This window comes from Bos indicus x Bos taurus, chromosome 11 (assembly GCF_003369695.1).
Source record: "Bos indicus x Bos taurus breed Angus x Brahman F1 hybrid chromosome 11, Bos_hybrid_MaternalHap_v2.0, whole genome shotgun sequence".
NCBI lineage: Eukaryota > Metazoa > Chordata > Mammalia > Artiodactyla > Bovidae > Bos > Bos indicus x Bos taurus.
The window spans coordinates 71,357,447-71,370,533 of NC_040086.1; the positions used below are offsets into that span (position 1 = coordinate 71,357,447).

Genomic DNA, 13,087 nt, shown 5'->3' on the forward strand with positions numbered 1-13,087 from the left:
AGAGGGCAAATATCACTGTGACATTATTTTGTAATGAAACTAAGATCAAAATATAAATGTGCTGTTAAAATTTGTTTTAAAATATTTTATAAAAGAAAAAAACAAAATCCCTCTCCACCAGTTCTGTATTAGATGCCATCCTAATCAAGGGCTAAAGTTTCCTTTTGCTACTCCAAGTCTTGGTGGTGCGTTTATAAAGAAAAAAAGGAGACTGGAACATTGTCTAACAGTGAACACAACACCCAGCTCAGCAAAAAAGGACAAAACTGAAAACCCCCAAGGATACTTAAGAGATTGCTGTGTCTCAGGATAAGGGAGGCAAGGGCAGCCAGGGTTCTAGAAGACAAGGTATGAGCCAGAACAGTACTTCTCAAAATATCTACGATAAAGGAGACACTACTGTTTGTTTTTTTTTTCTAATCCTTCACAGATTGATGGCTTCATAAGATACATTAAAAATGGGTTATTATAAAGAGAAAAAAATTTAAACATCAAAACGCAAACCCAATATTTTTATCATTACAGTCAACAGACATATGATTATTCTGTCAAATTGCTTTAAATGCTTCTAAAGACTATCAATTCTGTACTTATTTCTTCATGAGTTAAAACATACACTTTGGATAGGACTGACTAGAAGGTTCTGACTATACCGTTTCCTCTCCTCCACTTTCTCAGGTTGATCATTGAGTTAGGTGAGTAAGCACACCACCTGCTGCTGCTAAGTCACTTCAGTTGTGTCCGACTCTGTGCGACCCCAGAGACGACAGCCCACCAGGCTCCCCCGTCGCTGGGATTCTCCAGGCAAGAACACTGGAGTGGGTAAGCACACCGCCTACATGTATGAAAACTTCATCGAGTCTGAAACATGAGCCTTAATATTCAGTTCTACATTCCTTGAACCCTGCCTACCTGCCTCATTTCCCTCTTCCTTCTCCCCATTTTATATACTGTTTCTTGGCAGATTTCTCTTCCTGAATACAATCCCAATCATAGTACTACTTAAAACAGTCACTAAACTCCATGGTTGAATATTTAAGACTCTATCTATATCATTCCCTTGCTTCCCTGGTGGCTCAGAGGTTAAAACGTCTGCCTGCAATGTGGGAGACCTGGGTTTGATCCCTGGGTCGGGAAGATCCCCTGGAGAAGGAAATGGCAACCCACTCCAGTATTCTTGCCTGGAGAAGCCCATGGACGGAGGAGCCTGGTGGGCTACAGTCCACAGTGTCGCAAAGAGTCGGACACGACTGAGCAACTTCACTTTCACTTCTTTCACTTTCTATATCATTATGCATGTTTAAAAATGCCTTTCCTTTCTTATTTCTCACTAGTCTGTACACATGTTCTGTCATTTAAGCAAACTAAACTGTTCCACTATTCTCCAAATATTCTTTCCTTGCCACCTAAAACCATGCTCATACTTTATCAAAACAAGTCTTCTAGGCCCATCTCAAATATCACCTCCTTTATAAAGGTCTTTTCTACCTAGATGTAATCTCTCACCAATCCACTAAAGAACTTTGTACTTCTCTTATGGTACTTAATTTATTATGACTTGCATTACTATTGTCTATGCAATCATCCTACACACCGAACTAGATTTTTCTTTTATTTGAATTGCACGTCCGCTGATTGATGAAAACACATTAACAGTAACAGATGACAGTGATAAACTGACACCACCCCTGTCAAGTGCCAGGCAGTAACTTTATGATGTGAGTAGGGGAAATGCCACCATTGAGAAAGCAGCTCCAAAAAAACAAAGGGTCAACCTGTAATGATCGTATCTTATAATTCTTGTTACCCTCACTGAACTATCTGGTTTCAATCCACACTTTCCTTTCTGAATTACAGGTGGCAATACTTCCCCCATAAACGAACTGGGGGGAAAAAAAGGAATCAATATTACGGGATTCATCTATACTCTGCCTTAAAAAACCAACTACATAAAACAGGATTAGTAAAATAAGGAGGTTTAATTTTTCTTCACAAGCTCAATAAATACTAATTAATGGTGATGATCAGAGTTCTAATGAACATTGCCCTGATCAATCCTATCTGAAGCTTTGTGCATATTTCTGGGCACCACAGTTTAAGAGAGATGCCAGCAATCTGGAATACCTACTGAAGACAAGTACAAGGATAGAGAAGGATTTAAAGACTTATGACATATAAGCACAAAGGACAAAAGATGCCTAGCCTACAAAAGAACAGAATCTCTGGCTGTTTGAATATAACTGCTTCTGCTATAAAGTGAAAAACTGCATTCCTTTAAAAAAACTGCATTCTGATAAATCACACATTAAAAATAAGAGGCTTATGAGAAAACTATGGCAAGTCTAGACTTTACCTTACAGTTGCCTGTACAACTCTGTAACTATAGCATTAACAAAAACCAAAGTATATCCAGTGAAACTACTAATATACCTAAAATGACATGCTATAGTTGTAATAAACAAAGAACTATTATACTAAGTATAGGACTTTTAAAAAGCTGAAGATAACTTAATGAAAGGGGTGACAAGGAAAGCCTGAAACAGCTGAGTTACAGGAAAGCGTAGAGGGACATCATCATTAGAAGTTACAGCGGAGAAGCAGGTTTTGGACAAAATGTAATGATGCCAGAGAGAAAGAGCTCTGGCTTATTGTCTTATGTTTGTTTCTTTTCCACAAAGATGGGAAGAAGCTATGCAGTAAATACTTAAAAACAGAATGTACAGCAAAACTGAGCCAAGTGGAAGGAATGAAGTGAATGGACATTGTGTGCCACAAGAACCCTTCACAGCTTGCTAAATTTATCTGCACTAGTGAACTTTCATTCAGCTGTTATTTGGTGGTCAACCTATTAACTATAAACCATGGCAATTTTTGCCTTATACTGATATACTTCCACTATTTATCAATCATGTATGAACTAATTCATGATACTAAAGCATTGTATGTAATAGAATACACTCTACTTGAAGAACTAACAAGATATATGGGGACAAGGCAACAAAGCTAGTCAACTAATAGTGATCTGAGACACAGCTCCACTATAAAATTATAATTTAGAGGAAAAAACAAAAGCGTACCATAAAAAAATAAGAGCAAAAGAAAACAGTAAAATAAAACAAAACCAAAAGGAGAAATTTCACAGAAGCTGCCTGTGACTATTCTTCATTTTCTGTAGGGAAAAATACTATGTTCAGATTACCATAAATTATATACAAAAATTTGGGGCAAGTGAAAATTTGGGTTTTGTATTCTAGATGGTGGGAAAATAAGGACAGAAGAAAAAAGAAGCAGTAACTATAACTCTATCTTAATTTCAATGAAGTGCTTACTTTCTTCCTAGAACACAATAAGTTCAATACTTTGAAATATAAATTAATGACTAAATAAAATCAAAACCATTTCTATTCTGCACTTACTCCAAGCTCAGAAGTGTATTAAGTACTACCATCTTCATCATCTCACTGATATTCCCAACAACCCAATATGGTATGCAATAGCCTGACCACATTTTAACAGTTAGGGGAACTAAGACTTGGAAGAGAACTTAGTAAATTATATGCTGCTAACAGACTGTTTAAATATAAGAGAGAAGGTGCAATAAAGGAAGGAAGAAAATAAGGAAGGAAAGGAAGAGAGGAAGAAGAAAAGAGGGAGGGAGACTACAACCAAGCTCAAGGTACTAGTTAAATAAAAACAAACAGACCACAGTATTAAAAAACAACTTGAACTCTGTGAACCAAATCTTTTTTTTCTCATCTTTCTACGATGATACTGTGAAACAATATTTCTCCCACTTTCCATCCTACAACTTAGGAAAGAGGACTGGCAAACAACTGCCCACAGTCTAAAGCCAATCTAATGTCTGGTTTCTTGTAAATAAAGTTTTATTGGGACCCAGACATAATCATTCATTTAGCTACTGTCATAGCTGCTTTCACGCTGTGACAACAGAGTTAAGTAGTGGTGATGGAGACCACATGGCCTGCAAGCCTAAAATTTTACTATCGTGCCCTCTAGTGCAGACATCTAGAGCCCCTGATCTAGAGTATGCTTTTCTCTAAGCCCGGATTCTCTACAGAAGGGAGGTGGGACAAGGACAATGAACTAAAAGCAGTCATTTGTCTCCTACTTAATGAAGGAATAAAGGGAAATATCCTGCAGGCTATTTCTAGACCATCTCACTACTTTCCACATGATTAAGTCTCAAATGCAAATTTGGCTCAATTTTAGCAATGATAAATCAGAATTATTACTGGAATAAACAGCACCCTACTTTTATGGCACTTTCTTCCAGGTACACATTCCTGCTTTTATAAAGGTATGCCTACTCCTATTTGATTAGACAGAAACTCTTTCCTTTCAGATAAGATGAGGGTTTCCTGGGAATTTTTTATGGTCTTTCAAGCACCAGACAACTGTTTTAAGACCAGATTTCACAGGAGTGAATTAAAGCAGTCTCTATTTATAAAAGCTGCTTATTAAGTGTGACTTTATTGGATCCAAAAAATTTCATAAACTAAAAAGTTTCAAACTTTGAAGCATCATCTAATGAATGGTTCAGAGAAAAAAATTTTATAAGGATAAAATTTATTTTCACTAAATAAAAATTCATTGAATTTATATTCATTTACCAGGGTCAGTGGGTTTTTTAATATTTGGTATCTTATGCTTTCTGAGAAACAACTACAATCAATATATTACATATCACCCTAACAAGCTTGCTATAATTTTAAAAAGAAACTATTTGGAGGAAGTTATCAGTTTCCTTCCTAGCAAATATGTAAAATTAAATGGACTTTCAAACAATTCTGCATAATAAAGGACAAAGCAAGTATTCATCCAAAGGAAAAAAAAATCCAGGGAGATTAATCAGCCTAATCCTTTTTCTGGCTGCACAGAATGCAAAAGCCTCCCCTCTTCCTAAGGGAAGGTAAGAAGAGTGAGGAATTTTAAAACTGCAAATTTACTAACATTCAGTCTTCCGATGACAAGTCACAAAATGTGACTATCATACACAAACTTTTTAAATGATCATGCTATCATCTCTTTCCCCCTACTATATAAAAGAATGATAGCATCTCACTCTTACCACCTTTATTCAACACAGTACTGGAAGTCCTAGCCATAGCAATCAGCTAAGAAAAAGAAATAAAAGGAATCCAAATTGGGAAGAAGTAAAATTGTCACTGTTTGCAGATGACATGATAATATACGTAGAAAATCCCAAAGATTCCAGAAAAAGACTACTAGAGCTCATCAATGAATTCACTAAAGATGCAGAACACAAAATTCATATACAGAAATCCATTGCATATCTACACACTAACAAAGAACTACCAGAAAAAGAAATCAAGAAAACAATTGCATTTATAATCACATCCATAAAAATAAGATAACTCGGTATAAACTTACCTAAGGAAGTAAAACACCTTTATTCAGAAAACTATAAGTCACTGATGAAAGACACTGAAGATGACACAACAGATGGAAAGATATAAAATGTTCATACACTGGAAGAATTAATATCATTAATTCTCGATCATACAACACAAGGCAACCTACAGATTCACTACAACCCCCATCAAAATATCAATGGCATTTTCCCACAGAACTAGAACAAAGAATTCTAAAATTTGTATGAAAACACAAAAGACCCCAAGTAGCCAAAAGAATCTTGAGAAAGAGGGACAAAGCTGGAGGGATCATATGCCCTGACTTCAGACTATACTACAAATCTACAGTAATCAAAATAGTATGGTACTGACATAAAAACAGACATTTAGATCAATGGAACAGAACAAAGTCCAGAAATAAACCCACATACTTATGGTCAATTAATCTATGACAAAGGAAGCAAGAATATACAATGAAGAAAAGACAGTCTCTTTAATAAACTGTGCTTGGAAAATTGGACTCCTACTGCTGCTGCTAAGTCGCTTCAGTCGTGTCCAACTCTGTGAGACCCCATGGACTGCAGACTACCAGGCTTCTCCGTCCATGGGATTCTCCAGGCAGGAACACTGGAGTGGGTTGCCATTTCCTTCTCCAATGCATGAAAGTGGAAAGTGAAAGTGAAGTCACTCAGTCATGTCTGACTCTTAGCGACCCCATGGACTGCAGCCTAGCAGGCTCCTCCATCCATGGGATTTTCCAGGCAAGAGTACTGGAGTGGGGTGCCATTGCCTTCTCCCGGAAAATTGGACGCTACTTGTAAAAGAATGAAACATGAACATTTTCTCACATCATATACAAAAATAAACTCAAAATGAAGTAAAGACCTAAATGTAAGCTCTGAAATCATGAAACTCCTACAAGAAAACATAAGCAGAACACTCTTTGACATAAATCACAGCAATACTTTTTGGATCTGTCTCCTAAGGCAAAGAAAACAAAAGGAAAAATAAATCAACAGGACCTAATTCAACTTAAAGCTTATGTACAGCAAAGGAAACCATCGACAAAATGAAAAGGCAATCGACTACACGGGAGAAAATATTTTCAAATGATATAACCAATAAGGGGTTAATATCCAAAATATACAAACAGCTCATATAACCCAATATAAAAAAAAAACCCATATAAATAGCTCATACAACTCAATAAAAAAATCAAATAAAAAAGACCTAAATAGAAGGGGCAGAAGATCTAAATAGACATTTCTCCAAAGAACACAAACAGATGGCCAACAGGTACATGACAAGATGCTCAACACTGCTAACTATTAGAGAAATATAAGTCAAAACTAAAATAATATATAACCTCACATCAATCAGAATGGCCATCGTCAAAAAGTCTACAAATAATAAATGCTGGAGAGGGTATGGCGAAAAATGAACCTGCCTATACTGATATTTTTTGTCCTGTTGTTTTACTCTCTTTGCAGGAACTAAAAGATCCAGAAAGATATTAGTGTTGCAAGGTAGGTCTTTTACTTAGAGTAGAAAAAGTACTTCATTGTACTTTGGGAGAGGAAAAAAAAAACACTTTCCAATTTTGCCAAATAGGTTCTACCTTTTTCCTATCTGACTGGCAAGGAAAGTAAGGGCATAACAATCTGAAGATAGAATTCTTAGAACAGAAAATACAGAAATTTGATTTTGAAGAGGGAAAAAAATTACATAGATTATGATCCAAGAAGTGGGTTTTTTTTTTTCATTTGACCTTCAAGAACATGAGCAGAGGCAACACAAAGTTCAAATAAACAGGATAACCATTCAAACTGATAAGGCCCAACAGATCAAAGCAAAGACACTGTAACTATACACTAAGGATTAAAGTGACTATGTGAATAATAATCCTCTCATATACTATTAAATTTTGTTTTAAATGAGCAGAAATAGAGTTTTAACTGGACATATGGAAGTCAGTGAGTCTGTTACGTAAGAGTCTCCAAGGAGACTTTGTTATTCTAATAGAGCACAGTAACTGTTGAAACCAAATTAATTATGCTTGGTAATTACAGGTCTAATATGTATATTTTCCACAACAGAAGTATTGAGAAACTAATATAAATTGCTAACTTTCATTCTCACTTGGATTTCACAACTCTTGGATACAGAGTGGGAAAACAGTCAACTAGAAATAAAAAATGAAAATTTAATGAGGCACAAAAATCCCATGTTTTACTTAGGGGGGAAAAAACTAATAAATCCCATGGGTAGAATGCTAAAAAAAAAAAAAAGCCCTAATTTTTCCTATGGTCTACAGTTTATATTCTATCAGACTATACTTTAATTCCAATCACTATCAGGAATAATCTCATGTTATTTATGACTACAATAATACACAGGAATACTTGCACGAGGATTTTGTCTTCTCTCTAGACTGTAAATATGATTAACTCTCTGAATAACATCAAATTTGGAAGGCAGAAATTTTTCTTACATTACAGCAAAGCTATTATCACCACAGGCTAAACGTGGCTGAGGCGATACCCAAAACCACATCCACGATAAACTTAGGCCCCTGTCTCAAGAGTTCCTGTTCAGAACTTGCCATTTCACTGGTCCATTTAGTTTCTTTCACCTGACTTCCCTGGTGGCTCAGTGGGAAAGAATCCACCTGCCAATGCAGGAGACCCAAGTTCGATGCGTGGGTTGGGAAGATCCCCTGGAGAAAGAAATGGCAACCCACCCCAGTATTCTTGCCTGGAGAATCCCATGGACAGAGTACTCCGGTGGGTTACAGTGCATGGGGTCACAGAGAGTCAGATACGACTGAGCTACTAAACAACAACAATCACAGCCTCGTGTGGATTTGGGTTCCACCTCTCCTCTACAAAGCATTTTGCAGACCCCTTCCCAAAGCAGCGGCTCCCAAGCCATCCCCTGCCCTCGCTGTATTTTAAAGTACCATATACACTGACCTAATTCAGTTATAGATCTCTCTAGGGCAGTCCAACTTTGAAGATGCCTGAGATCAAGTGTTAACATAAATAAAGAGAATGAAATGCCCTGTAACACAAAATAGTTAATATGCAATCCTACTTAAAGACAAAATGAATATTAAGGTAATTTTTAAGAGTCTTTCATCTCCAAAAGATCATTAACTAAAGGCAGTCTTTTTCCCAAGGCTTAATTTGTTTACACTAATTTTATCTTATAAGGAAAGTCCATTTTGAAATTACTTTTTAGGGCTACGATTTTAGCTGTTAGGTAACTAACTCACTGGATCTTCATGCAATAAAACTTTTAATAGAATTCATCATCTAAACAAAATGTTGGCAAACTATACAAATATTCAAAGTTAAATAATGACTTAAAAAGCTCAACTGCATTCTTATAGCGATAATCATACATTTTTACCTTGAGCAGGTACGTGGGAATATTGCTGAAATCCACTGGCAACTTCAAAAGGAAACGAGCTGAAAATTCACCAGTCTGCAAGAAATAAAAAAGGTTTAATAATAAGATTAAAATAAAAAATAGATTATGAAGTGACAATTACAGCCAAGGCCACAAGTTCAACCTATTTGAACTGTAGGCATCTTCAATTTGGGTTTCCTAACATCAAGCAAGAAAAGAAAGTTGGAAAAGCAGGGGAGGATCAAAAAGCATTATTAAATTATTAGTTACTAAAAAATACAATTAGAATTTTTAATCTGCATTTTAAATGTGCACTAGAATTATAATGCAGTAGTACTACCTTTCTGTTTTTTAACAGTATCAAAAGAATACATGAATGTGTGATTTTTTTAAAATCCAAACAATAGGCACAGACCTGCCCATTCGATTCACCCGATTTTACTAAAGCATTCAGACCATTTCACTTATAACCCATGGGCTACTGACATAAATCACCATCTTTTATACTACATCTGGAAGTAAGAACAAAGGTCAAACTTCTATCCACGTATATAAAGGAGTATATCAGCAGGTACCCCAAATAAGACTCTAAACTCCTGATGATCTGTTAATATCATCATCATCAACTAAAATTTTTCAGCAGTTCTATGAACTAGTCTCTATAGGAAAGATGTACAGAGGTTTTGTGATTTAAAACATTTAACCAAGTTAAATAATAACTTCTATTTTTTTTTCTAAAACAGAAAACTCATGTAAAAGTTTCCCTCTCAATTTAAAGTGGGAAATCATCATAATTTATTGTATTTTTTATGATGGGAAAGACTAAGGAATGACATTAAAAAAAAAAGAGAGAAACAACTCTGTCATGGTCTAGAAGGAGGGGTTTTTCCACCTGTGCTATGCAGACACCTCAGAGTTCGAAGAAACTTCTGCAAAGGCAACAAAGAGGGGTGCTGAGGTAGGAGGGTCTAGGTCTTTCAGCCTCTCTGACAGCAAGCCTGCAGTGCAGCTTGGGATTTCCTTATGATACCATGGGTTTTCTTACGATGTGCTGTTTGAACAAAGAACTCTCGGGATGAGCTAGAACTACTCTAAGGAGTGGTCTCTGCCTTTTTCACATTATGACCTCTAAAGAGCTCCCTGAATCTCTACCTCTTCCCTCCTGACAAAACAAGCACTTCAAACTCCCTAACACATCTTTAAATGTAGCAAGCATTTATAAACATTTTTTATGGATGGGTGGATGAATACACTTAAGGATGTATGCACACCTCTTACATAAGATTTCACAAGAGTCACCACTCCTTTCTACAAACACCCAAGTGACTGGCTTCAAGGTCCTGGCCCTAACTGTGACCTAAAACCTTGAAAATGCAAACAGAAATATAAACCTTGAGCTCAAAAGATAAAAATGATAGCTACCATCCACATAGTTGTGTGTTGTTTGTTTTACTGCATGCAACATTTTTTCACTAACATCAACCTCTGGCTAAGGACAGAGTACTTCTTCAACCCCACAAGCCTAATCCCATGACAGAAAAGGCAGAAAACAGAGAATCAAATGGCCAGAATCAATGCTGAGGTCCCAGAAGTCATCATGCCACCAGGAATGCCAATGGTGAGAAATGATGCTACTCCTTAGGGCTCAGCAGCTGTGCTCTTCCTTTGATATTTATTCCTCTTTTCAGTAAATACTAATTCGATTCTTCTGGTCTCTCAAGCCAGAAACCTCAGAATCATCTTTGACACAGTATGGAACCCCAGTCGCACAGGCTACTAACAACCGAACACTTAAGAGAACAGTTGAGAGCCACTTAAGGATCTATAAACACTTCGTCATGATGGACAGGAGGAGAAGGTTTGTGAAAGAGCCTGATAAAATTCTTATCTTCTGTTATAGTCCCAGATTATTAGAAAGTGTGGTTTTAGTCGTGAGTCTGAGTGAACTCTGGGAGTTGGTGATGGACAGGGAGGCCTGGCGTGCTGCGATTCATGGGGTCACAAAGAGTTGGACATGACTGAGCGACTGAACTGAACTGAACTGAAGCTGCTAGAGGACTAACATACCCCGTGAAGTGTAAGTACAGGAGGTCATACTTTGAAAGGGGTATGTATGGGAGAAACAGAATTATACAGGAACTTATAAGAGGGGAATATGGGACTTTTCTGTAGGCTCAGAGGGTAAAGAGTCTGCCAGCAATGCAGGAGACCTGGGTTCCATCCCTGCTGGGTCGGGAAGATCCCCAGGAGAAGGAAATGGCAACCCATTCCAGTATTCTTGCCTGTAGAATTCCATGGATGGAGGAGCCTAGCAGGCTACAGTCCATGGGGTCGCAGAATTGGACATGACGGAGCAACTAACACATAAGAGGGTAATCCAGCCCAGTGAGATTTTGGAAAGAACAGAAAAGTCTCCCTTGAGTGATGCATACAAGGCTATATAGGGAGGAAGACTCATCAAAGAATACAGGTTCCCAGCAATGTCCCCCTTTTCCATCTTCTGTAAACTCTATTTTTTCCTCTTTATCCACTCACTCCCATCAGCATGCAAACATCATTTGAAAGGTCTTTCTTGACTTCATACCCTCTTCAGGTCCCATCTCATTTCTCTGTTCTACTATACAAAATTATCTTCTCTAGAGATTAGTCTATATTTGACGTCTACATTTTCTCTTTTATTTTTCTCTCCAAAAGCCTCTTAAGTCAGCCCTGCCACCACATCCCTCTCCCAAAACAGCTCACGAAGGTCACCAGTGACCACACCATTGCCAACTCTAATGTCCTTTCTCAGTCTTTATCTTCTTGCTGTTCTATCAGCAGCATTCCAGCATAGCTGATCACTCTTTTCCTGGAAACTTCTCTACTTGATTTCCAAGAGCCAGTCTCTCTGAGCTTTTTATTTCACTGGCCCTCGCTCTGGTCTCCCTAACCTCTTAATACTGTTGTGTACCAGCACTTCTTCCCAAGACCTCTTTTCTTTACACTCCCCAGGTGACCAGGTTACTTCATCCAGGTTCCTGATGTTATGCCGGGATGACTCTCAAATATTTTATCTCCATCTCAGATATTTTTCTACTTCAAGTTTCATTTATCCAGCTATGACAACAAAAACCCAAATCTTGATTTTGTACTTTCCCTTTGATATTCATTCCTCGTTTCAGAGAATGGCGATTTCATTCTATCAAGCCAAAAAACTTCAGCATCACTCTTGACTCTTATGTTTCTCTTGCGTCCACATTCCAAGTGGCAGCAAATCCTGCTGACTCTACTGTCAATTTATATCCTCAGTCCAGCCACATTCCACCACCTCCACAGCCATCTGACCTGAGCCATTGTTATCTCCAGCCCAGATGACTGCAACCACACCTAAACGCTTCAGCCATCGCTCACGTGCAACTGATTCCCATCACCACAGGAAGACAGATCCGTTCAATGTTCGTCAGATTACGTTTCTCCTTGGCTCAAAAGTCTCAGATGGTAGTGATTTAGCTTCTTCATAGAGGCATCTGACAAGGTAACAACTGATCAAAGATGTGAAAGAGGTGAGGAAGTAAACCATATGAAACATGGCGGAAATATCTCAGGTAAAGAGAACAAGCGTAAAAAGGCTTGATGCAGGAGTCCACCTGGATGTTCAAGAAACAGCAACAAGGTCAGTGTCTCTGGCACAAATAAGCACTAACACTGATCTCAGGTCTCCTAGAAACTTTCCCAGTGTGCACCACTGCTAAACCCCTGTAGGCTGTGCAAGACTCACTCATAAAAAGAGTGAACATTAAATGCCTACTAGATAAACTCCCTACCAATCAATCAATAGCCATTTCTACCTACTAGCCTAAAAATGTCAACCTGTAGGTTAAAATGTTAACAAACTCCGATCTTTTAGTTTATTAAACTCAATGGCTTTTACAGTATTTTTGAAAACAACAACAAAAAGTGAAATGTGCAATTTAAAAAATTAAAAACTCTTCTATATATAAGGTAATCGGAAGATATTCACATATTTAGCCCTTGGACTCATTTGAACTGCCAGTTATTTTAGTCCATGGGCTGCATTTTAGCTCTTTTGCCCTATTTTAGCTTGCACAATGTATTTTTATTCCACTGGCTATTTTTGCCCAACATTCTTTTTAAAATGCTCAGACGATCCCTATTTTATCCCTTCTCAAAATGTTGATCCTAGAACTAATATAAATTTATGTTTGGTGGCAAAAGACTGATTTATACAGCTAAATTCACAATAAAAGAAATGTTGATCTCAGGATTAATATTATTTATCAGAA

At 37.3% G+C, this 13,087-nt stretch overlaps 1 protein-coding gene across 5 annotated transcripts in view; it reads right to left on the bottom strand.

The window, feature by feature from the left end:
- The window catches only part of BABAM2 (BRISC and BRCA1 A complex member 2), a 478,108-nt gene that overhangs the window by 274,737 nt on the left and 190,284 nt on the right, over positions 1 to 13,087 (bottom strand). For all 5 annotated transcript variants that reach the window (XM_027555768.1, XM_027555767.1, XM_027555772.1 and 2 more), the window contains one exon: positions 8,805 to 8,879. In XM_027555768.1, the coding sequence (XP_027411569.1) occupies positions 8,805 to 8,879 (75 nt within the window). The remainder of the gene's footprint in view (positions 1 to 8,804; positions 8,880 to 13,087) is intronic.